General features: G+C 50.1%; 3 protein-coding genes across 3 annotated transcripts; all 3 read left to right on the top strand.

The window, feature by feature from the left end:
• Window positions 1-3,184: 3,184 nt before the first annotated feature.
• Window positions 3,185-6,197, top strand: Hoxa7 (homeobox A7). Its single transcript, XM_063239775.1, has 2 exons — window positions 3,185-3,703; window positions 4,708-6,197. The coding sequence occupies exons 1-2, from the start codon at window positions 3,325-3,327 to the stop codon at window positions 5,025-5,027; spliced, it is 699 nt and encodes a 232-aa protein (XP_063095845.1). The 5' UTR covers window positions 3,185-3,324; the 3' UTR covers window positions 5,028-6,197.
• Window positions 6,198-9,643: 3,446 nt separating this feature from the next.
• Window positions 9,644-14,255, top strand: Hoxa6 (homeobox A6). Its single transcript, XM_003467961.4, has 2 exons — window positions 9,644-12,652; window positions 13,992-14,255. The coding sequence occupies exons 1-2, from the start codon at window positions 12,211-12,213 to the stop codon at window positions 14,249-14,251; spliced, it is 702 nt and encodes a 233-aa protein (XP_003468009.1). The 5' UTR covers window positions 9,644-12,210; the 3' UTR covers window positions 14,252-14,255.
• A 1,705-nt stretch (window positions 14,256-15,960) lies between these two features.
• On the top strand, window positions 15,961-18,870 carry Hoxa5 (homeobox A5). The gene is made up of 2 exons (XM_003467955.4): window positions 15,961-16,863; window positions 17,851-18,870. Exons 1-2 carry the CDS (start codon window positions 15,969-15,971, stop codon window positions 18,099-18,101), a joined length of 1,146 nt encoding a protein of 381 aa, XP_003468003.2. The 5' UTR covers window positions 15,961-15,968; the 3' UTR covers window positions 18,102-18,870.
• The last annotated feature ends 8,348 nt before the right edge of the window (window positions 18,871-27,218 follow it).

Below are 27,218 nucleotides of genomic sequence, written 5' to 3'. Positions count from 1 at the left end.
CGTGCTGAACCTCTGAAAAACTGGGGACTGGATTTTGGCTGCCATCTCTCCTGGGTCTCTCTCTCTCTCTCTCTCTCTCTCTCTCTCTCTCTCTCTCTCTCCTCTCTATACACACGTTGGCGTTATACACACATCTTCATTATATTTGCATGTATAATGCACACTATTTCACAGCATCTAATTGTAAAAAGGGTTTTATTGCTTTCCTGAGAGTCAACATGGCTTTGTATCCAAAGTCAGAAGACTGTTTATGTAGTAACAAATAAAAAGAGATCATTCAGTAGGCGCAGATATAAAGCTCGATTTCTGTAATTACAAATAAAGTCATAGATTGGTGCTAACCAGTTCTCTCCACCGATCACAGAAGCCGCAGGTAGGTACAGTTCACCCGGAGCCTCAGCCCTCGTGGACTGCCTGGCAGACAGGGCCTCCCTTGCCCTTGGCCGGCTGGCGGCTGGGAAGCTACCTCCCTCCCCTTTGCCAGGGCGCCGCTTCCCGCAGCGGCAGCGGCCGCCTCTGTCCAGGCCGACCCTGGGCCGGCCGAGCTCATTTTCACCCATCGGGAAGGTTTGGTCCATGCCAACCCACCCCTTGCTCACTTGGTGGGGAACAGATCTCAGTCCGGGAGTGAAGGGTGGGTGGAAACATTTGGAGAAGCAAATCACAGGCTGCCAGAGAGCTGAGTTTATAATCTTAACTGGATTAAAATATTACAAACTATTTGGTAATAATCAGAGGAAACACTCTAGCGGTGAGAGGCTAGCTCCAGGAGAGCAGTGGGAAACGTCTGAGGATAGGTAGGCTGGTTAGAAGCTGGCCTACCTATCCCTGCTCCAGGTCACTCATCAACGAATATTCTTTGAATAATATCATACATAAGCTAGTACCTTTTCCTCTTTTCAGTCAAATAAGTAAGGAGCCAATAGCTAAGGAACACATGATTAAATAGACTTCATTGAAAGCCTGGTATTCGTTGAGCCTTTTTATTTTGAAATCCAACCACAGGAGGCAGAAAGGGAGAGAGAATCTCAGAAACGAAAGAGAGGTTTTGGTGCCCATGGGACTTGGCCCAGTTGGCTGACTTCAGCCCAGAAGAGCCTAGGTCTGGCGGGCAGTGTCTGGATCCTCCTTGGCTGGAGTATGGGGCAGAGCACCCTGGCAAGACCTCCTGGACGCCTGCCGCACCAAATCCAGGGAAGAGACGATCTTGCTGCTGCCCAGCGTTCCCTTGGCAGTGAAGTGCGTACCTGCCTGCAACCCCTGCAGTCGCTGCCCACTCAGGCTGTCTGTTCACCTTGCTTGGGACAGGGTCTACTTTAGCAGCCATCGCTGTGAGCCACTGCAGCCGCCTGAGTCTAGACAGAATGTGGCGGCGTGGCTGGGTCTTTCTCTGCATTTTGCTCTGTGTCACCAGAGGAAAAATTTATTGGTCTAAACCCACCTAATTCCACCTCTTTGATCTAGCCTTCTTTTTTGCTTCCTTGCATCTTCTTTAACTTTCTTAGGTTTTTTATTTCCCTGCTAGAAGGCAATGTTATTTTGATTTTTTTCCTCTAGGTTTACCCACTCCGTTCCTGGTCTGGGATTTGGTATCATCCTGATCCATTATAAAGGACATTCCGGATACTGCACTTCCCCCGCCCCACCAGATCCCTGACTCCTGAGGTACACAGCCCAGTGCCCACCTGCCCCCATTTTGCAACCAAAGACTGACTCCTTTATAGGTACAAGCTGGGACTCCTGGGTAATCGATTGGAACCATCCTTTCTCTTTGTGCTCCCAAGACCCCCGAGAAAGTATGGTGAACCAGGGTAGCCAGGACCCTCTGAAAGTGAAGAGGAGTGCTTTGTATACAAGGAACCAAAGTCTATAATTTAGAGGAGAATTTCCGGGGCAATTCCATTGTGAGGGTGGGTTTATGGTGTGCAATCGAGCTGGGCAGTAAAAGGTGGCCAGGCTTCCAGTGCAGCCCGGGAGTTTATGAGGCGTTTAGGGTTCGCCCTATCATCTCCACAGAACAGTGGTGGCAGGGGTTCAGTTGGTCGAATGCTGCAGCAGGGGTCAGAGGCCTGGGAAGGTAGGCGCTGTATACTGGGGTGTCTGGGTAGAAGGGAAGGAGAGTACTGTACACTCAGCTTTGTGCTGCTGCTTGTAAAGATGCAGCTGCCAGAGCTGCCTGGCCTTCGTAGAGGGCTCCCTTGTTTTTGGCGGCTCCAAAAAAAATCAGATCTGCAAGGGGGTGCAGTCACCAGGTACCTAGATCGCCTCTTTCCACTCCAATTCAGCTCTGAAGCTTCAATTGCTCCCAGACACTGGCACTCACAAGGTGGAAGTCCGGGGATGACTGGGGTGAAAGCTGCTAGAAATCTCACCGGTGCGGTGCTGGGAGCCGATGGAAAGGTGCAGAGCCTCAGATTCTTCCTCGTTGAGGGTGTGAGGGACCGAGATGCTCTGGGAACCAAGGGGAACCAAAGGACGTGGGGAGGACAAAGCCATTTATTGGGCTGCCAGAGGCCAACCAGGTGCCCAGAAGCGGATGCACTGAGCCTCCAGGGCTGCTGTGTCCCGTAGGAGGCACAAGGAATCTCATGTTAATAAATCTGTTGGCAAATGAGACTCATTAATAGATAAATATTTCACTGTTTCCTTTAGGGCGGATAAACAGTGCGCTGCAGATTACGAAAAGGAAGCTGTGAGACACTGACTTTATTCCACCCACATGGTTCCAGTTTTGCCGTGGCTTTCTGGCTGCTGAAAGCGACGCTGCGCCTGCCCGGTCTGGCTCGGAGTCGAAGTCCGGCCCTTGGTCCACTGCACCCAACAGAGAGGCGGGCAAAGAGTAGCTCTGCCCAAGGCCAGACCTGCCAACAAGGCCAGAGGGAGGGCGGCAGTGCGGGGTGCAAAGCCCCGCGGGGCTGCGTCAGCAGGCAGGACGCGGACGGGGATCCGCACGCCTCGGCGGGGCTCACTCATCAGCGGGGGGGGGGGGCGCTCGGGCCGCACCTGGTGGCCGCGGCGGCTCCCGCGGGGCGCGGGCCGGCTGAGCGCGCCTGCTGCGGCGGAGCCCGCGGAGCCCGGCCGGGCCGCGCCTTGCAGCCTCCCAGCTTCCATTCTAGGCGGCCGCGGCCCCGCCGGGCGAGACCACCTGTGAGGGCGCCCGAGATTGGCGGAGGCTGTCATGTGGGCGGTCACGTGCCGCGGCGAGCTCCGTCCAAAAGAAAATGGGGTTTGGTGTAAATCTGGGGGTGTAATGTTATCATATATCACGCTACCTCGTAAAACCGACACTGAAAGCTGCCGGACAACAAATCACAGGTCAAAATTATGAGTTCTTCGTATTATGTGAACGCGCTTTTTAGCAAATATACGGCGGGGGCTCCTCTGTTCCAAAATGCCGAGCCGACTTCTTGCTCCTTTGCGCCCAACTCGCAGAGAAGCGGCTACGGGGCGGGCGCCGGCGCCTTCGCCTCCACCGTGCCGGGCTTGTACAATGTCAACAGCCCCCTCTATCAGAGCCCCTTCGCGGCGGGCTACGGCCTGGGCGCCGACGCCTACGGCAACCTGCCCTGCGCCTCCTACGACCAAAACATCCCCGGGCTCTGCAGTGACCTCGCCAAAGGCGCCTGCGACAAGGCGGACGAGGGCGCGCTGCACGGCCCGGCCGAGGCCACTTTCCGCATCTACCCCTGGATGCGGTCTTCAGGTAGGCGCAGCCGCCAGGCGGCCGGGCGGGTCCGGCGGGCGGGCGAGCGGGAGCCCGAGCGCCGCGCAGGGCGCAGGGCGCAGGGCGCCGGGCTCAGGGGCGCAGGGCGCAGGGCCCGGGCGAGCTGGCGGGCGGCTGCGAGCCAGCGAGCGGCGGCCCCCTGACTCCTGGCGGCGCTGCCTTTCTGGTTTTAATTAGAGCTGAGGCGCCATTGCGTGGAGAGCCCGTAGCATTGTATGTAAATGAGGCTCATAAAACTTTTTATGGCCCAATTAATGGTTTCAATCCTCGTAAATTTATTTAACTCCACTTGCCTTGGAATTTTAGCATTAAGTTTGTTCCCTGTTCTCTCTCCTCTCTCTTCCTCTTTCTCTCTCTCTATCCTTACCTCCCTTTCTTCTCCCTCCCTCCCTCTTTTTCCTTTCAGCCTTGATTTTCTTTCTCAAAAGCAGAGAGAGCCAAACCCTCTGGGGCCCCTCACCCATCCCTTTGCCAGGGGCCATTTGAAGACGGGAGGGAAAGGGACGGAAGGGTCGATGTGCCCAAGGAAGGTCCCGAGGATGGGTGGAGAGCTGGTGGGGAGGGTCGCCCACTCGTCTGGGAAGGCTGGGGACCGGCGGGCTCGCCTTTGAATGCAAAAGTGCAGCGTCTCCCACTCGCCCACACTCTATATTTACAATTTCCCTTTGTCAGGGGGGAAGCAGGACATTGTGGAAGCCTAGCCGGCTGGAAAGGTCGGCTGGTTGTAAAGTTGGAATTCTGCTTCTTCCCTTCTTGCAGAGCTGCCTGCCCGTCTGGCTCCAGGCTTGGGTCTTCGTCTAACACTGCCCCCCTCTACCTCCAGCTCTGCTCTGCATTTTGGGGCAGAGGGGAGCCATTGGCTTAGTTGTGGACAGGGAAGAAAGTGCACCCTCTGGACAGCAGCCTGGCTAATTCACTGTTCTTGCCGTGTCCCTGCCTGCTTATTTATCCGTGTGTCCATGTGTCCACATTTCTATTCTCAGGACCAGACAGGAAGCGAGGCCGCCAGACCTACACGCGCTACCAGACCCTGGAGCTGGAGAAGGAGTTCCACTTCAACCGCTACCTGACTCGGCGGCGCCGCATCGAGATCGCCCACGCGCTTTGCCTCACCGAGCGCCAGATCAAGATCTGGTTCCAGAACCGCCGCATGAAGTGGAAGAAAGAGCATAAGGAAGAGGGTTCCACCCCTGCTGCAGCCCCGGAAGGCGCGGTGCCCTCTGCTGCTGCTCCCGCTTCTGCCAAGGTGGATGAGGAAGAGGAGGAAGAGGAGGAGGAGGAGGAGGAGGAAGAGGAGGAATGAGGGGCCAAGCCAGGGCCCTGGCTGCATCGGACAGTCGGAAAAGCATCTTTAAGAGACTCACTGGTTTTATTTACAAAAATGGGGGGAAATAAAAGAAAACTTAAAAAGAAAAAGACCCCAGCTCCCAACAGCACCCACCCCATCACCCGATGTAGCTCCCAAATTTCTGAACTGAGAGGCTATGAAGACTAGGTCACCTTGGGATCCCCTTTCCCTCTGAAAATTCCAATAGATATCCCTAGCCCCGGCCAGCGCTCTGCATTGGCATGGCCAATATACTACCTAGCACAGGCCTCCTTGAGAGGCATCCCCAAACTACCTATGGGCCCAGCTGCAATGGGCCTCCACTTCCAGGAAGCCTCCTAGTGTCCCAACACTGGCAGACACCCAGCACCACACCCCATCCCACAGGAACACAATTCTTCCAGTACTACCTATTAGCCCCATACTACCTATTTGTGCTGGCTAGCTTGCCTGCTACTTGGTGTCAATGCCCCCTCCCCCCAAGACAGGCCCCTGTTGCTTCCAGCCAACAGTCTTTGGGGTCCCCAAGGTGTCACTGGGAAGGCACTGGGGTCCAGGGTTCAGGGCATTGGCGTCTATTTAAATTGAAAAATAATATATTTATTCCAAAGCATACTAAGTGCTGCAACCTAGAATCCCTCTTCCTGTGGCTTGGACATCCCAAGTTCAGGCCCATCACCCCCTACTTCTGGAGGGGAGTATTCCTGAGCAGGCTGCAAACCTCTGGGTTAGCTTCTGCTTTGTAGGACTGTGGAGATGTTCCCAACATCCGTGTGTCTTCTCCCCTGGCTCCTGCGTCCTACTGTTCAGCCATGTCAAATATGTACACCCTGACTTTTCCTAAGATGGCAAATACTGTATATTTGAATGAGATTTTTTTTGGTCATTTCTATAGTCTTGGAGCTCATTTGTAAAGAAATGTCTTGATTTGGGAAGGATATGTTAATGGGGTGACTTTATAGCATGGTGTGTTGTCTTGAACTATGTAGTGGGTGGGGAGGTCCAAGGCTCTCCCCAATGCCCTTCATCTCCTGTGTTGTACTGTGTTCCTCTACGCTCCAGCTTGATGTTCAGGGACAGAACTGTTCCCAGTCCAGCTAACCATGTTTTATGTAATAAAAATAAAGATGCTTGGTCACAAAGAAACACGGAGTGCTTTACCTAGAGGGGCTGGGGTACCGGGCGGTGACCAAAGCTGAAGGGCAAGTCCTGGCTGTGTCTGTGTGCCCAAGAGGCTGTTGGGATGCAAAAGTGGAAGACTGTTCTTAGCTGCAAGTGTTGCATTGTCCATGTATTAGTGTATAGGCCTATCATGTCTCCTATATTTGTGTGTGTGGATTGGTATGGGTACGTATGTGCCTATTTTCGAATGTCTGTGTATGCTTGGTGTATATTTTTGCTTTGTCTTATAATTATGTATACAATCTGTGTCCATAAATGTGTGTACTTATTTTCTGTGACCATACTTGAGTGTGGATTTTTCTGTGTGTCTACAATTACACGTTTTCTGTCTGTAATTTTGTTTGTCTTTTTGTGGATACTTTCATCTGATTTCTGTGTGTGTGCAAATATCTAAATCCTTTGACAAGAGATCTTTGGCAGATACATTATACTTTGTAAACCTCTTAAAAACCTCCTGAAATTCTAACAGTGAATTCCAAATCCACCCTTTGCTCTAAGGCTGGTGGGTGGACACTGAAGAGGGTATTACCTACCCTGCAACAGATTCTGGAGTCCGCATGCGCCCTGAACTCAGTCCTAGGGTAGAAAATGGAATTTGGGGACCCCTGCCGCAGCACCCGCATTCTGTCTTCAGGCGGGTGGAGGGGGCCCCAGGAGCCGGCACTGCAGCAAAGGGGTTCGAGGAGGGGCAGGAGCCGCAGCCCCCGCCTGCGCAGTCTCACCGGGGGCGTCTGGGTGCGGGAAGAAGGGGGGCTGGGGCAGGGGCTCGGGGCTGGGGCGCTGGGCCATTGCAAAGCATCCTGGGCGCTGCTGGCCAAGACCTCCACTCCTGTCTCCTGCCTGGGTTGGGACAGCTTCTTAGGACTCTTTTTATAAAATCTGACCCAAAAAGGTCTGTAAAACCTGCTGCCCAAGTCCGGGGCGGCCTCGGTGGTAAGATGGCGCCGGTGTAAGAGCTGCCTCCTCTTAGTGATGGGGAAAGGGTCATAAATCCGTTGTTGTTTATGAAAATTTACAACTTTGCAATACAACTTTATGAGTTGTTCGGCCCTTCCATTGGCCGCTGTCGGTCATGTGGATGAGAACCGTGAACATGAACTTTTTTATAATTTCCCTTGCGAGAATAGAGCCGCATTCTTTTGCTCCGCTCCATCCTGCCTGCTTCGGAGCTCTGCCTTTGCAGCCCGGCGGGGCTGCGCTTTGTCCGCCGATGTCCAGCGAAGGGAAGCCCGGGCCAGGCCCGGCCCGGCCGCTCCCGCGGGAGGTGGGGCGCGCCCGGTTCCCGGCGCCGCGGCGGCCGCTTTTCCACTCTCAACCTGGCTGATTTCCTGCGTCCCTGGCACCAGGAAGGGGGACAATTCCTCTCTGGGCTGCCGGAGCGACAGCTGTCAGAGGAGCAGGAGCGTCTGGGAGCCGCCATCTGAAGGTGAGACGTGTTGGGGGGGGGGGGAGACAGGAGCAAAGGTGGTGAGATGCCAGTGGGAGAAGGCGGCCAGGGCGGCAGTGGAAAGGGACATGTCCACCACACCCCCCAGGCGCTCGTCCCCGGACACCCCACGGCCCACTTACACACACACCACCACCACCACCTCCACCACCTCCACCCACACCCCACTCCGTCCCTCCTCCCCGCCCCGATCACGGGGCAGTAAGTGCCCGCCCTCCTCCGTGGCACAGCGCCTGGCACAGGCAGCAGCGCGCGTGCTTCTTGCCCCTTTCCCCAGCGGTGTTGGGAAGCATAAGTGACCTCTCACTTTGCATTTCCTGCCAGCCTCAGGGTTTGGCTTTGGGGGGGGTTGTTTTTGTTTTTTGTTTGGTTTTGTGTTGTTTTTACATTCACGCCCAGGGGGTTGGCTGAATTCCCCAATACCAGGAGACAGCTCCCGACCTGGGAGGTGAGAAGAGGCGAGGGCCAAAGTGAGTTAACCCACAGGCGTTTTATTACCGTCAGCACAGCACCTTGTGGTTCCTGGGGGCTGGGTGCGGAGAGAAAGGTGGAACTGGGGAAACAGACAAAAAAACTTACTAATCAGCCAGAGTTCTTTGCTGACTGCCTGCTTCTCTTCGCCGGTTTTCCGATGAGAGGCGTCTGAGGAGCTGTGAAGAGGCCATAGGTGCATGGTGGAATTCTGTATCGGAGGAGAGGACGAGGTTAATTGTCTGGATGCTACTTGGTGGGGTGTTTTGAAGCGGAGAACATTGTGGTATGAGTGCAGGTGGCAGCTAGGGTTGAATGAAGGACGTAAACCGAGTCTGGGCAATAGGGGGACCCCCTCCAACCCAGCTCGGCTCAGAGAGCTGGCAACCATGCACCACACCTCCCAGGAGCGGGGAGAGGATCGTGGAGCTAGCCGGGAGGGGCTCGGAGGGAGTCCTGGCGGTGGCTTTGCATAGCGCGGTGACGCGAACCTGGCTCGGCCTGAGTGCGTATCGGACCAGATTTGCCCCGGGGAGCACCGGGCGACTAGAATCGATCTTCAGGTTCTGGGCTCGAGTTCTACCGTGTTTGTTCGGTTTTTGTTTGTTGTTCTTGTTATTTTGCTATTTTAAGATAATATCTTGGTATGCATCAGTTAACCATGGAGGGGTGTAAATGTTTGTGTCGTTCGCCATGGCGTTGGGTGCGCTCGGGCAGATAAAGCGGCGCATTTGCCTTGTAGGGCTGTTGGCTGCCCGACTGCGGCTGCCTCGGGCAGATTATTTATTGTGACCGAAATGGCGCTCGCTGCTGCCACGCTGTGGCCGTCGCCGGGACCGGCGCCAACCGCAGCTCGCGTCTTGCAGCCTGGCGCGACTGCTGTGCGGGCCCCATAGAAATTCCCCTGAAGGCAGGGGAAGGGGGCGAAAGGGAACCTGAAGGGCAGTCTTCCAGGGTCTGTTTGGCTGGGAAATCTACCGGCCTCCGCCACCCCAGACTGAAGCCAGACGCCGGAATAGACTCGGGTCCTTCCCTCTTCCCCATCCCAGCACATTCGAGACTGGTTGCACGGGCCGCCTGGCATGTCATGGCTGCTTCTGGTCAAACAGCGCGTCCCAAGGAGCCCTGGGGTCGCACGCCGGTTGGGGGAACGCGCTGGTTTTGGGATTCTGACATCGGAGAGACCACTTGTAGTCCTGAGGCCTGCTGGCCTAGCTAGCTCTGAGAAGTATTGTCTGTGGCAAGGAAGGTGGATTTGGGCTCCAGGCAAGAACCTGTGACAGGCAGAGGCCGCACCTGTGTGCTGCTCATTGTGGCCTGAGCCACCACGAAGGTAGAAAGTGGGCCTTCAAGGTCTCCACACATCCCTGAAGGCCTTCCTCCAGCCTGGGAGAAGTACAGGAGCTCAATGGGCAGCCCAGGGCAGCAGCTGAAGGTGTGACCCTACTGGATATCCTGGCCCAATGAGAGAAGCTGAAAGGTAAGTTGGCTTTCTGTCTGCCTTTGACAGAAAAGAGAAAGCCCTGGAGTGGCCATTCCCACCATCCAGGACAGGTTCGAGGGAGGGTGTGGGGCTCCAATTATTGTCTGAATGGGTTCTTCCTTGTGAATTTCTTACTCTCCTCCATATATATATGTATATATACATATATAATACATATATATATATGAGAGAGAGAGATTGATAAATTGTTTAGCTACCAACATAATATGCACTAGCCTTGATTATCATGCAAAGATTTCCATTTAATGTATTATGTTTTCCACTTTAGTGTTTACAAAATCTAGAAATATAATATTTTCTGGCTCTGAGCTGAACAACCAAATTCTTTCATTTGCTAGGACAATTACTAGATGGAGAATCCAGGTCAAAGCAAAACAATAATAGTAGTAAACTGCCAGTAGCTCCAACACTGTAGACCGTGGAGGAGTGAATGGGAAAGTATAAATGTAAGCATTTATCAACATCTGCAAAACAGTTATTTTCATCTTAAATAACTTGCTTGAAATTATTGTTATCTGATGATTTTACAATATAATAGCTCAAACATGATTTTCGTGAAACACAGCTTTTAAGGGGAAATTTTCCCTTTTTATTTTTCTGACTCTTGAGAGTTTCCTTTCACCTACTGGATCCTTTCCCTGAAGAAATCTGTGGGAAATGTGAAAATTTATCCTTGTCTAAATGATCCTTTACATGTAAAGGAAAAACTTTTCCTCTCTGGATTGATTAAAGTATAGGCACAAGGCTTCCCCAAGCATTTGAGAGTGCCGTCATGGGCTCTGTGGAGGCTGCTGCCGCCGACAGTAGCTATCTTTTTCAAATTTTTCTTTTCTTATTTTTGGGGAAGGAAAGTCAGGAAAAAAATTAAAAAGCAAGAAAGAAATCAAGGAAGTCATTATCAGACTCCTAGGGGAGCATTGCCAATCCCCCCACCCCCACCCATTCCTGAACCCCATGAGCCTGTATTGGCCAGGGTTTTACAGAGCTTAAAAGTAGTCTCCCGAAATCCAACCAAATAATGTCATTTCTTTGACCTCCACAGAATTGAGGATTTTAAAGCCAATTCAAGGAATTTTACAAGCCCAACAAACAGTCATAAAAATGCCACTGGACTGATACGACATTTTACAAAACGAGATTGATCCTTGTGTTGTAAAAGTGAACTGTCCTGAAGGCACACCTCTCAGAGACAAGAGAGCAGCCCAGGACAGGCTTTTCCTGTCCTATCTGGGAACTGCCAGGCCTGGGACCACAATGAAAGCAATTCAGGATTTCTGGAGCCTGTGAGAAAACTGTTCCCTGTTCTGGAGCAGGCTCTGGGGTTGTCTTGGAAGGGCAAGAGAGAGGCCTCTCCCATGACCATGTCAGCAGACAGGCGCCCCGGAAACCAAGCCCATTAATTATTGTGCACCTTGGGGCCCCTGTCCAGCTGTTCTCTATGCCCTGCTCCACCAGGGACCATCTGCAGTGTATCTTCAGTGCCTCTGGGATGAGGAGGAAGAGTGCCCATTTGGATTTTTCTGTCTCAGCTTCTTGGTGGCTGTGGGGAGCAGAGCACTGGGCGAGGGGCAGCAGTCTGAGCCCAGTCTCACTCACAGCTGCCTCTCTGTAGGTCCTTCCTTGTTGAAATCTGTGGGTTCTGGTTTCTCTGTTTCCTAGGCTCAACAACTGGGTGTGTAGCTGGTATAAGAATGCTTGCTTTGACACCAAGTAGGCATGGCCATTGCAGAGGAGCCCATCTGTACCCAAACAAGATGCTGTTATATGTAGAAGGCAGGGGCAGCAGGAGGAGCCTGTTTGGCCTTGTCCTGGCCAGCGTGGGGTGAGCCTTCAGCTCTTTGCTGTGAGGCCTAGACTTCTGGCAGAAGTGGGAAGGAGACAATAAGGGGATGCACCATTTCCAAGCTTGCCATGCAGAGCAGAGAGTGAAGGCCTGGCTTCTCAAAGACCCCACACCCTCCATTAGAGGGGCACAAGGGAAAGGGCAACTCAAGACCAGGCCTGGAGGGTAGGCCAGCAGGGAGCAAAGCCATCGTGGTCACGGCTCCTCTTGGCTGCGGGGGCTGTCGGGTTTCCTGTTTGGAGGGGGGAAAAAAAACTGCAAAATCTGACTAAGAAAAAAAAAAAAAAGGCAAGGATGAGTGAGGGTGGGTGGCAGGAAGGGCGAGCCCGACAGGGCCTTTCAGGCGGCCCGGGCGCTCGTGCTCCAGACCGGGTCCGATCTGCGCGTCCCTGCCCGGGCCAGGCCGGCCGCTGGCGCTGGGGGGAAGCCGGGCGGGCTGGCTGTGCGCGCACATCAATCTGCCGGGCGGGCGGGCGGCGGCGGCGGGCGGGCTGGGGGCTGTTTGTAACTTTGCTGCCTCGGTCGCCGCGGTCCCCGGGGAGCGGGCTCCGGCGCTCGCTCCCATTGGCCGCCGCCGCGTCAGCTGGTGCGATTTGCTGCTGTCGCTTTTGGCGTTCGGCCATCCAGAAACAAACCAGTTCGATGACTACTAATAGTTATAGCCAGATGTACTAATACACAACAAATCACAGTCCTGCAGAGGGGCGCGCAAATGAGTTCCTATTTTGTGAATCCCACTTTCCCCGGGAGCCTGCCCAGCGGCCAGGACTCCTTCCTGGGCCAGCTGCCCCTCTACCCGGCTGGCTATGACGCGCTGAGGCCCTTCCCGGCCTCGTATGGGGCGTCGAGCCTCCCGGACAAGACGTACACCTCACCTTGTTTCTACCAACAGTCCAACTCGGTCCTGGCCTGCAACCGGGCGTCCTACGAGTACGGGGCCTCGTGTTTCTATTCTGATAAGGACCTCAGTGGCGCCTCGCCCTCGGGCAGTGGCAAGCAGAGGGGCCCCGGGGACTATCTGCACTTTTCTCCCGAGCAGCAGTACAAACCCGACAGCAGCACCATACAGGGCAAAGCCCTCCATGACGAAGGCTCCGACCGGAAGTACACGAGCCCTGTTTACCCCTGGATGCAGCGGATGAACTCCTGCGCGGGTAAGACGTTTCCCTGCACCCCCACCCAAGGCAGGGGGGGCGGGGAAGGGGAAGGAGGCAGGGACAGAAGGAAGGAAAGAGAGAAAGTAGAAAGAGAAATAGACTGAAAGGGGGAAGGAATGAACAAAGTTTCTTTGGCTTTTAAAAGTAGATCTTAAAAGAAGAAAACCCATTCCTAATGGGACCATCAGGCCAAAGCAGAGGAAAGGGAGGGTGATAAGGTCCATGTAAGGTGACACTTTAGGGAGGGTGGGGGAATCACTGCAAACTGGGAGAACTGTGACAGGGCCATCTGAAGAGAGAGGGACGCAGGTTGGGAAGGAGAGCCCCCAGGCTGCACCCCGTAACACCCTGCTCTGTTCCCAGGTAGAGAGGGCCTTGTATACCTCCCAACCCCTCTCTTTTCTGCCCTCAGAACCCTAGCTGGAGAGAGGACTTCCTTTGGCCTCTGCCAGTGTTTTTCCCCAAAGCCTTGGAGGAGGACCACATCCCTAGCTTCAGGACCTTTTCTCTCTCTCCCTCCCTTGCTCCCCTTCCACTCAACTGCCCTCTTTCAGCCAACTTATGCCTCCATCTGAGCCCCTGGCTGAGCCTCACACTTGGCTTCAGGAGACCCTCCCATCCTTGGGCACCTTTGGCACCAGAATACACAGCCCAGCACAGTCCTTCATTGCAAGAAATCCCAGACTGTTTGTAGGTCCATCTCTTTTGCCCTGGTTTCCAAAGGCCTCATAGGGAATCCTCCCATCCCCTTGGAACAGGACAGCCTAATATGGATTTTAAAACTTAGTGTTTTGCTTTAAAATCCACCCTCCATGGACTTCTGTATTTTTCTAATGGTTCATATAATTTGGGAGAATGTGCAAATATTTGAGAGCTAAGCACATTTAACTTTCAAAACAATGTTGTATCCTGACATAGGTGGCCTCAATAGTATCCCTAGAGAGACCAGCATGTGAATTTACAGTGTGTACACTGCTAATAGGAATGCACTCCCACCTACCCCAGATGCACACATACTACACAACACAAAAATATGATTGTTGTCCCAAATTACGAATGCCCATTCTATTTATTACATTTGTTATGGTTTTCCTACAAGGCACACTTTCCAAAAACAGCACCTTCCCATCACAAGTTATTTTAGGGGGAAGTCATCTCACTTGTTATGAAACAACCTTTACACCATTCAGTGTGCTCTCGGCCCCAGATATAGTGGGAGAGGCAGGAATGGAAGCAGAGTGGTTTCCAGCCCAGAGGCCCCTGGAGGGAGGCAAGGGACTCGCTAGCTCAGCCCTACAGACCCTCGCTTACCGGCACTGGCCCTTTCTACCTGCAGGTGCTGTGTACGGGAGCCACGGGCGCCGAGGCCGCCAGACCTACACGCGCTACCAGACCCTGGAGCTGGAGAAGGAGTTCCACTTCAACCGCTACCTCACTCGGCGGCGCCGCATCGAGATCGCCAATGCGCTCTGCCTCACTGAGCGCCAGATCAAGATCTGGTTCCAGAACCGCCGCATGAAGTGGAAAAAGGAAAATAAACTCATCAATTCCACGCAGCCCAGCGGGGAGGACTCTGAGGCAAAGGCGGGAGAGTAGACGTCTAGGCGAGGACCAGGCCAGCACTGCAGCCTCCTTTGGTTTTGCCCCTCTTGCCCTAGCCTGCTCTCCAACTTTTCTTTGTGCTGCTGTGGGGGGGCTTTGCAGCTTCAGGGGAACCCAAAGCTTTGCAACGCGCGAGTATTTATTACAAAAAAACAAAAACAGAAACAGACAAACAACAACCAAAAGAAAAAAATCCCCATGCACAGGCATTGCCAGCGGTGGAGTGGCGCACACTGCACACATACGGGCCTGCTCCCCAAGGCTTGCCAAGTCAGCTCTGAATTCCCGGAGTGTGCCCCGAATTTCTCCCCAGCTGTGTTATATCTCCTTCTCGCTCCCCAAGCCTGGAATGTGGAGTAGCTGAAGAAGAAAGACCTTCTCCCCAGGCCGTGCCCAGTTCAGTATTTGGGCATCTCTGCCTTGGTCCTTGGGCAGTGAGCCCTAAAGGGCATCACCACATCAGCTCAGGCCAGCGGAAAGCGAAGAGAGTCTAAGAGCTGGGGCCCCAGCCCTGCTGTGGCCTCTCAGGCCACCCCCCAAACAGGAAGGAGCTCGAAGAACAAAAGGGCCCCTAAATAGCCGGGTTTCTCTGGCTTGCGCAACCTTCAGTGGAAAAGAAGCAGCCAGCTGAAGCGAGCTAACCTGGGCGCCAGTGAAACGTTACAGCCCTGGGAGTGACTGGGCTCCTGCAGGTTCCTGGCTCCGGATTCTGTCTCCCTGCCTCCGACAGCGCCGGCGCCGCCAAGAAGCAGCTTTCAGCACCCAAGGAGTGTGCTCAGGGCCATGGGTGCTACTAGGGCATTGGCTTGCAAACATGGCAGGGGTGCCTGTGATGCCGGGTCTTCAGCGGGGAAATTCTGCTTCCCTCCCAGCTATATTTGTGATTTACTTTCGCCTTTTGTAGCCCAGAAAAATAACTACGGAGATACTAGGCTCTGCCACGAAATGCTTTCATTAGCTGCCTCAATTTACTCCTGGAGGTATAAACAAGACCCCAAGAACTCAATCCATGAATTCCCAGCGCCTAAGCAGGCTCTGTGGTCGTGGGAAGCCTGGGCCCATTCGCTCGGTTCACAGGGAATCCTACGACTGGGAGCCTGGCTGGCTCAAGGAACGGGGACTCGTTGGTGAAGATTCTACGAGACAGATGCGTAAGCAAATCAAATAGCAAACTAATAACACAAAAACCATATTTACAAGAAAGAAAAATCAACCTCGGTTGTAAAAGTGTGTGGAATATGACCTCGCCTCGGAGAAACACTACACAAAAGCTATCTTTAATAGACGCCTGTCATTTAAGAGCGGCAGGGACACTGTCCCTCTTGCACTCGCAAAAACAGAGCTGTAATTGTAGCTGCTGCTGCGGGCAGGATTTATTTCTCCAATTTGGCTAAATGGCCTCCTCCCCTTCCCCGAAGGTGTTATCTGTATTTTCAAAATTCAGAGCTGCCGGCAGGATGACAGAAACGACCCCAACCTCAACACAAAAATAAGAGGGGCTGCAAAGCGGGCAAATAAAGTTGTAAATAAATTCCAAGTCACCACCTCCCCCTAATTCTCTGCATCCTCGCTGGGCGCGCGATCGGCAGCTGACGGCCTCACAATTGGTACATCCTAATGGAACTGCGAGGGAAATGCAATAATTTTGCCATAATGGGCTGTAACCTCAATTCGACCCCGGCCCTTGCAGCCCCGGGTCGGAAGCGGAGCGATGCTCCCTGACTCCAGCGGGTGGCGCTCGAGTCCGACTGAACGACGGCGGCGGGCGGCGGGCACGCGCCTGGGGTGCGCGCGCCACCCCTCTCGCCTCCACCCAACTCCCCCATTAGTGCACGAGTTTACCTCTAGAGGTCATCAGGCAGGATTTACGACTGGACAACAAAAGCACGTGATTCGAAGTCGTACCCCATATTTGGGTGCCTACGTAGGAGGGAACCAAGTACATGTCCCAGTCATTTCCATAATTCATCATAAATTGTGCAAGGGTGCTATAGACGCACAAACGACCGCGAGCCACAAATCAAGCACACATATCAAAAAACAAATGAGCTCTTATTTTGTAAACTCATTTTGCGGTCGCTATCCAAATGGCCCGGACTACCAGTTGCATAATTATGGAGATCATAGTTCCGTGAGCGAGCAATTCAGGGACTCGGCGAGCATGCACTCCGGCAGGTACGGCTACGGCTACAATGGCATGGATCTCAGCGTCGGCCGCTCGGGTTCCGGCCACTTTGGCTCCGGGGAGCGCGCCCGCAGCTACGCGGCCGGCGCCAGCGCGGCACCCGCCGAGCCTAGGTACAGCCAGCCGGCCACGTCCACGCACTCGCCTCCGCCAGACCCGCTGCCCTGCTCCGCCGTGGCCCCTTCGCCCGGCAGCGACAGCCACCACGGCGGGAAAAACTCCCTGGGCAACTCCAGCGGCGCCTCGGCCAACGCCGGCAGCACCCACATCAACAGCAGAGAGGGGGTTGGCACGGCGTCCGGAGCCGAGGAGGACGCCCCCGCCAGCAGCGAGCCGGCGAGCGCGCAGAGCGAGCCGAGCCCGGCGCCGCCCGCTCAGCCCCAGATCTACCCCTGGATGCGCAAGCTGCACATAAGTCATGGTAACGCCAGCCTTTTTCTAAATCCACGCGTCCCGGGGGCGCGGCCCGCGGTCTCCCTGCCTGCTTTGCCGCCCTTTCTCCGGGTCTCTCCTAGTCTCTCCCCCAGCCCCGCGCAGCCTCTCCCTGCCGATCGCCTCCCTGCCTCCATCCTCCTCCGCGTCCCTGCAGCAACCTGCGACTCGCAGATAGCGGGGCAGTGGGCTGGTGGCCAGGCAAGTTTGGACTTTAAAAAAGGGCGAAAGGAAAAAAAAATGCGTCTGGAACCCAGCGCCTCGGAACGCGGCCGGGTCAGGCCCGCGGAGAAGGGCGCAGAGGTAGAGGGTGCAGGCAGGAGGGGCCGTGAATCGGTCTTGTCAGGCGGGATAATTTATGGGAAGGACTGTGCCGGGGAAACAGCGTTACTAATTAGAGCCCCGAAAAGGGGCTTGAGAGGGAATAATCAAGGCGAGGGCCGGTGGGATTCTGAAGTTTGGGGGAAAGAGGGAGAAAGAAGGAAAGAGGGGGGAAAAAGAAAGAAAGAAGGAAAGCAAGCGAGCAGGCGCCCCAGGCGCAGGAGCTGAGGCTGGATGGAGGCAGCTCGTGGGGTGGAACTTTAAGGGAGAAGGACCTGGAGGCCACTTTGGCACTCAGAAAAGGGCTGTGCCTCGGTGGCTTTCCAGAGGTTGGCTGCCTGGGAGGGCTGTGCCCCTGCTTGGGGCTCCTGGGGCAGGGCCAGAGGGCACAGAGGGGCGAGGGAAAGCCCGGCGGTCCTCCGGGACGTGGTTCCAGCCTCACTTGGGCCGATTGTTCCCAGAGTCCAAACCGTATTGTTTTCTCTCTAGAAAGGAAGAGGGAAGGAAATTGGGGAGTGGCCGGTGGACAGGGAGGGGAGACTTGTTGAGCCTTTCGCCTGGTTCCCCGGCGCAGGACCCTAGCTCGTCAGCTGGAGGACTTTGGAAGCCAGGGACCGAGGAGTTGGTGGCTAAACCGCTGACTTTTCTATTGCAGACAACATAGGCGGCCCTGAAGGCAAACGGGCCAGGACGGCCTACACACGTTACCAGACCCTGGAGCTGGAGAAGGAGTTCCACTTCAACCGCTACCTGACCCGCAGAAGAAGGATTGAAATAGCACATGCTCTTTGCCTCTCCGAGAGACAAATTAAAATCTGGTTCCAAAACCGGAGAATGAAGTGGAAAAAAGATAATAAGCTGAAAAGCATGAGCATGGCGGCAGCAGGAGGGGCCTTCCGCCCCTGATCACTTAAGCATTTAAAGTACTGAGCAGTATTAGCGGATCCCGCGTAGTGTCAGTACTAAGGTGACTTTCTGAAACTCCCTTGTGTTCCTTCTGTGAAGAAGCCCTGTTCTCGTTGCCCTAATTCATCTTTTAATCATGAGCCTGTTTATTGCCATTATAGCGCCTGTATAAGTAGATCTGCTTTCTGTTCATCTCTTTGTCCTGAATGGCTTTGTCTTGAAAAAAAATAGATGTTTTAACTTATTTATATGAAGCAAGCTGTGTTACTTGAAGTAACTATAACAAAAAAGAAAAGAGAAAAAACACACAGAAAAGTCCCCCCTCAACCTCGTTTAGTGCCCATGTTGTGTGTTGCACTTGAGTTGTTAACTGTGCATGTGCGTGGAAGTGTTCCTGTCTCAATAGCTCCAAGCTGTTAAAGATATTTTTATTCAAACTACCTATATTCCTTGTGTAATTAATGCTGTCGTAGAGGTGACTTAATGAGACACAACTTAACTTGTTCAACGTGTAGTGACTAGTGACTCTGTGACGAAAACTGTGACTCCAAGCGGTGTGTCCCTGCGTGCCTTTGTAGGACCCTTTGCACGAACTCTGGAAGTGGCTTATAAGCGCAGCTTCAGTGATGTATGTTTTTGTGAACAAAGTTACAAATATTGTCCAAGTCTGGCTGTTTAAGCAAACTGTGATCAGCTTTTTTTTTGGGGGGGGGTATTTGTTTTTAAGGAAAAATACTGACTGGAAACAAAAATAAACTTTCTATTGTAAGTTCTCTTGGTCTGATTTGTGCCAAATAGCAAAGCGGCTCCTTCTACTTGTCTGTCTGTCTGTCTGCCTAGTCTTGGGAGCTGGTAAGTCTGAGGCTCACCTGAGAAGTCTGGCTGTGCCTAGAGGCCTCAGACCAACATCCTAACCAGTCTGTCTTCCTAAGTCTGGCCCAACTAAAGTTCAAGGCAGAAAGTAGGAAAAGCTACAGCAAGTGCCAAAGCCTATCCATTTTACCCATCTCTGAGGAAACCAAGCAAACTTGCTGGGTACAAAAAAAGACAGTGGAAGAGAGAAAGCAGGAGAAAAGCCCAGGGCTTTTTAGCCACCTTCCAGGGCCCACACAGATCCTGTCTCTCTCCTAAGGCTGTCCAGGCCTCCACTTGTAGAAGAGGATTCTGTGCCAGGTTGTGGATCCCAAGCCTTTGCCCCTGTCCAACCCCAATGCCACTTCCCAACTCCTCACCCTGAACCCAGTTGGCTTCTTTTGCTACAATTAATTTGCTACAAATGGAAGGTACTTACCCCATCCTAGCTTGATTGGGAAACTCCTCAGAGCGGCTAAGCGCAACTAGAGATTTGCACATTTACCAACCGCTTACACTGATGCCGTCTTTCCTTTTAAAAGTTATAAAACAGTAAACTTTATAAGCCCCAGTTCCGGCTATATGACATTTGGGTGCCAAATGAATAGGGTTTTGTCTATGAATTAGATCGTAAAATCATCCATAGCACAGACAGATCGGCTCACTGGCTATAAAACGTCACGTGGGGCCATTAAAGTAAGTTTTATGGTTTTGGGGAGTTGACATCCAACATTATATACCACATAACATATAATCTCACTGACGCTGGACTCCATTTGACTCTTTTGCAGGCTACGTGTGCTGCCTGGTCATTCAAATTGTCAATTTTAGGTCCAGAAGTGTCCAAATCACAAGTTCTCAAAACTCTCTGAAAAATGGCTCCCTCCGAGTTAAGGTAAGCTCGCCTTTTGAGCACTTTCAAGTTTATTTGTACTCTGAAAAGTTTATCATTATTTCTCTCTCTCTCTCTCTCTCTCTCTCCACAATAACTCTGAGACTGTATCAGAATTTAAAATGGGAGGGCACATTTGTCCTCTGCTGAGTTTCAGAGCCAAGAGCCAGCTCTGCGAAGGAAGGCAGCACGGGGAACAGAGCCTGTGGCCCCGTCGCATCCCCAGGCCTAACTTTAATTGCTGCACGGCCGCGGATGTTAATGACTTCCGCTATTCCAGCGGGCGTGCAAAAAAGATGATTTTGTGTGCGAATGGGCCTGTGTGGGGGACTTTGCAGGAGACCCCTCATTCCAGGCCTGGCTGGATCCCCGCTCTTTGGGGGTGGCATAGCCCCGGGTGGGGGCTGGGAGACAGTGGGGCGCCGGCTGCGGGGCGCCGGGGCTGCTCTCGGGAGTTTGAAAGAAAGGCCCGGGCAGGGCCGAGGCGACTCTGGCGGGATTCCTTACGGGGCTATGGCAATATGTCTTCACTAGCCAGGGTCGTTTGGCAGGACTGAATGAGGCGGCCATCGGGGCGGATTTCAGGATGGTTCCTGAAAGCAGAAGGTTGGCAGAGGCTGGCGAGGTACAGGCTGCACCTCCAGACCCGGTCCCTGAGTTGGGAGGCCGATTCCAGGCTGCCAGCTCCCAGGGCACTCTAGGGACCGCGGGTGCCCATCCGAGGAGGAGGGCAGCACACCCTACCCTGCACCCAGGCCTGAGCCCTGAACCTTGTTTGCCTGCACGATCTTTTTATTTCGATGAGACTGTTCTCACTGGCCTGTGAGTCTGGAGCAATAAATTTTATGGCCGGATTTAACTTTAATCTTTGAATCCCCAGGCTAATTGAAAGGGGTTAAAGCTCTCTCTTGTCTTCCGCCCTGCCTTTCTTCTCTCTCTCGCTCTCTTCTTTTCCTACTCCTCTCCTTCTTTGTAGAATTAAAACTTCTATGCATAGGACCTCAGAAGGCAACTTAGGCATCCCCCTAGATAGCACTAAAGATTAGAGAAATTTACTGTCTCTCAACACACAAATTCTCTTTTCCAAACTGTGCCCTAAAGTTTGGGGGGAAATCGAGGTGTCTTCAATGACCAACTTAAAAGTCCCCAGAGCCATTAAGTTGTTTTTCCTGACACATCATAAAGCATAGTTTAGGAATGAAATTGGTCCTTTGTCAGTAGGAGATTTCCGCCTCTTTTGTTAGTTGCTCTTTCTGTTTGATCTGAGGAAATTTACATAATCTATGATTTCCAAAACAATCTCCAAAATTGTACCAATGAGTGAAATAAGGTGAAATAAATGTTTCCTAGGTACAATTATATCTGGGCCCCAGGGCCCCCCTCCATTCTTCAGTGGCAACCACAAGTGACTGGGAACTTTGTAGCAAGTCCTGTAACAGGTCCTGGGGTCTTCTGAGTGGGTATTTAGAAGGGGTCTAGCTGATTTCCCCCAATCCTGCTTGAGAAGTTGAGGCAACTCTCAAGCTATATTGAGCAACAACAAAGAATGGAATCTGAGTCCCCCCGCCCCTTGGGAGCTAGGTAGTTTTCTGCATGTACACATTAGTATAGATATTTACCAAGTGCTTAAAGAAAAATATTTTAAAGTATAGATTTGGAATTTCTATGCACTTTATTGTGCAAATATCATCCCACTCAGAACAAGTCCAACAGATGTCCTTAAAGTCAGAAATTCCAAAGTCAAAACTTAGAAAGTTTTGTTTGGAAAAATTAAAACCCTCTTAAGTCCTACTTTTTATGGAAAGTGTGGCAAGATGAAGAATCTTTGAAGTCACTTTATGTAACCTAGCAAAGTGAATTTTGGTATGTCTGCACTTAGGAAGATGTGTCCATATCTAAGTGGGAACCAGAATAAAAATTCCATATGTGTGGGTGCTGTCTGTGTGTCTGTGAGCTTGCTGCTCTGTGTCTTGTTTTGCTGCTCTGAGTTTGGGGACCTTTGTTGGTCCCCAAAACATTGGTTTTGGCCCCACTTCAGTTACTCATCTGATGATCTTGCTTAAATGATTTCTTGGTGACTGAAATTAGAAGCAGAAGAAAAGAGTCATAGAGATGCTGGTAGGTTCCTTTGAATACCTTGAGTGAGGAAAATGTCCACATCACCTCAGTGGCTGAGTTGTTGGAGTCATATCCAACATCTTAAACACAGATAATCTCTCCTGCATATTTAAAAAATTCAGGATATAAATATTTTCAGCTTACTTATTTCTGTCTTTGTTAATCTTTACAAAACTTGAGGAGAATTTAAGAATGTAGGTCAACCCATGTGGAGTTAAATGATTTTTAAGAAATATAGCATCCTGTCAGTCCTATGTGAATGTTACTGGAGGGATTTATTTTTCTTTCTTTATATACTCATAGGAAGATACTAAAGAGGTTGGTTGCTCTCTTCTCATTTTGTAGATAAGTTACTCCTTCTTGTGCATCCTTTATAGATTGTTTCTGGAGAGGAACTAACTTTGTTTTTAAAGTCACTATCCCTGAGAGCTTTATAGGGACATCCAGCCTCAGCCCCTCAGCCGGTGGCCAAAGTGTAAGTCTCTGCTCCTCATCTTGTAAAAAGAGAAAGTAGAGGAAATGCGCAGGGGCTCATTTGTTTGCAGAAGCCTAAGAGACAATACTTCCTAAACTGTAAATATAATAGGAAGCTTCTGGTCACACTCACTTAGGGGTTTGTTAGGGTCTCGATGGTCTAATTTCATAGCATAATGATAAGATTGCCTTTCTCTCATGGATTTTTACTTGCTACATTGTTGGCAATTTTGGGAGAGCAAGTCAGAATTTTCTACCAGAAACAATCATGTTTATTTGGTAAGATCCAGGAAGTCAAATAATCACATCCTAAAAGATGGCCTATTAAAGGGGGAAAACAATCCTTTTAACTTGAAAGATTCACTTGGTATCTCTCTTGCCTTGGCTGGGGATCTGCCCATGGCTTGACTACCTTGGAGAGGGCAGAGTATTATGGGCTCCATCCCTTTGGCTTCTAAGGAGAAATTCCCTTCTAGCCAATGACAAAACTATAAGCAGAGTTCCTAGGCAAGGTTGAGGGGGTCAGATTAGACTCCCACCACTATGGGAGTGAAGCCACAGTCCTAGCTGTTCTAAGCCCCAGCTTTTGGAGAATCAGTTAAGGTTGTTTTGTTTGGTGTTTTTCACAAAGAGATTTTGTCCTTCTCCCACCAGATCCCTTCTCCACAAACCAGTCTTTTCAATAATAATATTTGTTATGAAGGTTATTAGGTAATTATTGCGATTTTGTGAAGCAGCCCTTGCTGGAGGTGAAGTCTGTCATCGCCTAACAAATGACGCCCATGCAGTTCACTGCCGGGTTAAGTAAATGCAGAGAAGATAAATCTGCACACCCTAGGAATCGCCAGCAGAGCACGCTTTAGTACAAGTTCACAGTCAACTTGCCTGCCTGGCCCAGCTCTCTCAGCAATTAGGGCGCCGTCTTTATTTTTAAATAATGAAAAAAAAAGTCTTCACCTTTCATTGCTGGCTTTCCTTGCATCTTCTTTTTGCTTTCATTTTTTTGTTGTTGTTGCCAGATTCTTTTGTACTTCAAATTTTCACTGTTAGTGGAATCATAAGTGATTTCCAGTTAATCTAGTTCCTATCTATCTGCTGACAAAAAGAAGAGGCGAATTTAACAGGAAATACAGTCACAAACAGAAAAAAATATGCAGCTCATCCTCTAATTCCAAAGGCTGTGGCAGAAGGGCATCCTGAGCTCCTCAGGGGCCTCTTTCCTCTGAAAGAAGAAGTTCAGCTTTGTGTATCTTTGTGGTTAGTGCGTTACAACTGTGGGTCAAAAAGTTGAGGGTCAAAAGTTTACATTGTGCAGCACTCTTAGTCATCTGCCCAGACAGAGTTTGATGTCAATGTTAGAGCTGCGATCTTGACTATCAGCACAAAAGATAAAATGGCTCAGAGTGACGCGTGTATCACGGTATGGACTCCAGGTGAACCCTAGTGGTTGAATGACCTCAATTACGGAGGAAAGGATAGAAAATTCCTCTTTTCAAGAGTAATACATGCTGTATTTCATGTTGAATTATTGCTCCAATTCTGAGGGAATAGCAGCAGGTAAATAGGCATAGATTACTGAAACACCAACACTTTAGATGTTGGGAACCAGGAGTGGTTTGTGGGTTTGTCACAAAATAAAAATGCTCAAAATGCAGTAGTAGGCCTTTAAGAAATAATGTAGCAAGTTTCCAATGTTCTATCATTCTCTCAAAGGAAAGAGAACAGCACAGTAAACCTCTTTAATTTGGAAAAGAGAATTTGGATTGGGCACAGTTATTTTTTCCTTTTAGCACATATAATGACCCCTAAAATGTGCAAAGATAAGGGCAAATGCCACCACTTTTTGCAAAATGTATTCTTTGCAATTTTCAAACATAGAACATGTTTTTATTTCTGAAATTGTAACCCCCAAAAGCAAAGAATTCTTAGAGCTGGAAAGGGAAGGGAAGAAAGTGGAAATCCTCCTGAAAGGAACAGAATTACACCACCACCACCAGTAAGAAAATGTTCATTGGTGTGGGGAAAATATTCATGCTGTTGAAACTGCTGACATTTATGCTATATTTATTATTGTTAAACCACAACTGAGTTTAAAATAAATGCTACAATCTACAAGTAAGTAACTGTAAAGAATGAAGAAAGGTGAAATCTATAAATGCCAGGCCAGTTTGTAAGACCACCATGATAGACTTCTGTTCTTCAGAAAATATTTTTTTAAATACATGTGGAATTGGGGGGAGGTGGCTGAGGAGAGAGGAAAGAAAGCTAAAGAGGAAGGATGGGAGAGTGGAAAAGAGAATAGTATATTACAGAAGCAGACTAGAACCATGAGTCATGTGTGAGCTGCAACTGAAGAGCTAAACAATATTTTATGGATCTAGATTAGTTTTAAGTGTTGTTGCCATTAGAGTCTATTTTATGGGGGACATATTTCTCTTCTCTATGTATTGACCTTCAAGGGATCATTGTAGGAAAACATTGGGGGAAAAAACTATTTTTCCTTGGTTTTTCTTTTTAAGTTTTGAGATAACCCAACTATTCAGAATTTAGACTCTTGCAAGGGTGTTTAAGATCATCCCACTATATTCAGGTTGATTAGATTTAATAGTGTCAGGTATGTTCAGTGGTGAAGTAAATATTTCCCAAGCACTGCTTTTATGGAAGTAATCGGAGTGCTTCTACTGGGTAGTGTAAAGTTTTTACTCTGGCCAAGAGCTTAGAGCCAAATGGGGTTTTGCCAGATGAAATAGAAGAAAGGAAACAACTGTGGTGATTGCTGTTACAGCAGTGAACACATTACCACATCTGGGCTAGTGAAAGGAAAAGAAAAAACGGAAACTCCCTCTCTTACGGAGGCAATTATGTCTCTTTCAAAGAATCTTTTCATTGTGCTTTTTGTTAAAACTGTAACACACCTTAAAAACATTTTAACTTTAATACTACTGCATTAGTCTTTAAAGTGAAAGAAAAAGATACAGACAGAAGTGATAGAGTTTTTAGAAATCTCTTTATTCAGATTTTGATCTTTTGTCCTCTCTCACAACCCTGTTTAAAATTTATGCAAAATCCTAAAATGAATTTAAGTCCTTATGCCTAGATTGTGTTCATCGTTTGAAACTGCTACCAGGAAACTACCCCCAAACAATTAATTAGTAAAACGCTTGGTAAAGTGTTATCCTCTACAACAACATCTAGGATAGGTAGAGGAAGCCCTAAATACCACCATCAGGCATTTTGAATTTCTGCCATTCCCCTAGTCTGCTCCAAAAAGGAGACAGATAGAGAACAAGTCTGGGTGATTCTGGCTCTAAAGAACAAAGGACAAATACAGTCAATACATTCCATAACGTTTACATTTCCTTTGCTTTTTCCCCTGGTTTTTCCTGAGAAGGAATGACCTGGGCAAAGCACCCTGCTCTCTAAAAGACACTGTATAGACCATTTAGAAACGCAAAGTCCAAGGCCGAGGTGAACTTCAGGTCAGCGCGTCTAACAAATATGAAAATGTCGGCTGGTGAAGGGCGCGCCTTGTGATTTAACAAAGACTGTCAATGTGTAAGATTAATAAGAAACAAAATGCACACGGTGTCACTGTTCGGTCACTTTGAAACTTGGGACAGGGTTGCATTGAAGAGGGAAGGCTGTTCCAAATATATTCAAAATGATTCAAATCAGATTCAAACCAAATCAGATGCAAACACTGCCTCCCTCTCACCCTCCCTCTCCCACAGACTCCCTTCGCTCTCCTTCTCCTTCTGGGATGTGAGGACACGAAGAAAAGTTATTTCACTTAATGGGATTTTAAGAAAGCTTTTGTTGGGAATATATGTTATCCCTCCATGTGGAAATGAGCAGATGTGCTTACCAGTTTCCCAAGAAAAGGATAACGCTTTCACCGTGCTTGGGACTGGAGCCAGTTGGTGTGCGAAGATTAGCTTGCTCCCTCTCTGCTCGATTTGAGAGCACCCCATCTTTTCTCAAGCAAGATGCTTCTGGTAAACTTCGGTTTGTTTTTTAATCGAGTTAGTATCTTCCTAGTTTTTCCTTGGTGTCTTGAATCTTACATGATGATAAGAGATGCTTTTAAAAAGATGTCTTTCAAAAAGATTATTTGATTCAATAGAATTATGCTATGGCTTGCAAAGGGAGATTGTGGAAGGTTCAGAAAAGGTACTGAGATTGTTTATTATAGCCATAAATCTTGCAGTAAAATGTCAAAATGTCGGTGTGTGAGATAACACTTGGTGGTCCTGGCTCCGTTTGTGTTTATGATAGGAACCGCAAAGACAAGTTACAGGCCTTGAGGGAATTCTGTGTAAGCCCATCTTCCTAAAGTAATAGAACCACACAAAACACAGGCACAGTTAACTCATTTAGTTCAACTGTATACAAAACAGTGCCTGTGTCTCCTTAATACTTAAAAATAGAAACTCAGTAGAAGGTTCTGAGGCTGGACAACATGAGTTGTGTTTCGGTATCTATAAATATTAAACAGACGGTTAAGACCCTAGCACTCAAAGCTGATGACATGAGAAAGGCAAGGTTTCATGCTTTTTCTCCCCCTGAAGCTTACAGACCCAGATTTCTAATAATGCTATATATGTATATATTGTTATATTCTGTGTACATTTTGTTTTTTTTTTTTTTGCTAGGAAGACATATCAGTTTAGGCAGTTGTATTACAGGCTAGCTCCTTTCTTCCAGTCTAGAAAGACTGTCTAAAGATTACAATCAGTGTTGATTTCTGTTTAACTCAAATTTCATTAAAAACAAAAAATTTC

Source organism: Cavia porcellus, unplaced genomic scaffold, assembly GCF_034190915.1.
Source record: "Cavia porcellus strain 051 isolate PalLab524CR breed Dunkin Hartley unplaced genomic scaffold, mCavPor4.1 scaffold_2, whole genome shotgun sequence".
NCBI classification, from domain to species: domain Eukaryota; kingdom Metazoa; phylum Chordata; class Mammalia; order Rodentia; family Caviidae; genus Cavia; species Cavia porcellus.
Note: the sequence above shows the minus strand (reverse complement) of the source record. Positions and strands in the feature narration are given on the sequence as shown.

Excerpts from the sequence above, each read along its gene's own strand:
- Hoxa5 (XM_003467955.4), top strand. The coding sequence starts at position 15,969 with ATGCTCCCTGACTCCAGCGGGTGGCGCTCGAGTCCGACTGAACGACGG. Across the intron at positions 16,864-17,850 it reads CAAGCTGCACATAAGTCATG|ACAACATAGGCGGCCCTGAA; the intron begins GTAACGCCAGCC and ends TTTCTATTGCAG.
- Hoxa6 (XM_003467961.4), top strand. The coding sequence starts at position 12,211 with ATGAGTTCCTATTTTGTGAATCCCACTTTCCCCGGGAGCCTGCCCAGC. Across the intron at positions 12,653-13,991 it reads GCGGATGAACTCCTGCGCGG|GTGCTGTGTACGGGAGCCAC; the intron begins GTAAGACGTTTC and ends TTCTACCTGCAG.
- Hoxa7 (XM_063239775.1), top strand. The coding sequence starts at position 3,325 with ATGAGTTCTTCGTATTATGTGAACGCGCTTTTTAGCAAATATACGGCG. Across the intron at positions 3,704-4,707 it reads CCCCTGGATGCGGTCTTCAG|GACCAGACAGGAAGCGAGGC; the intron begins GTAGGCGCAGCC and ends TTCTATTCTCAG.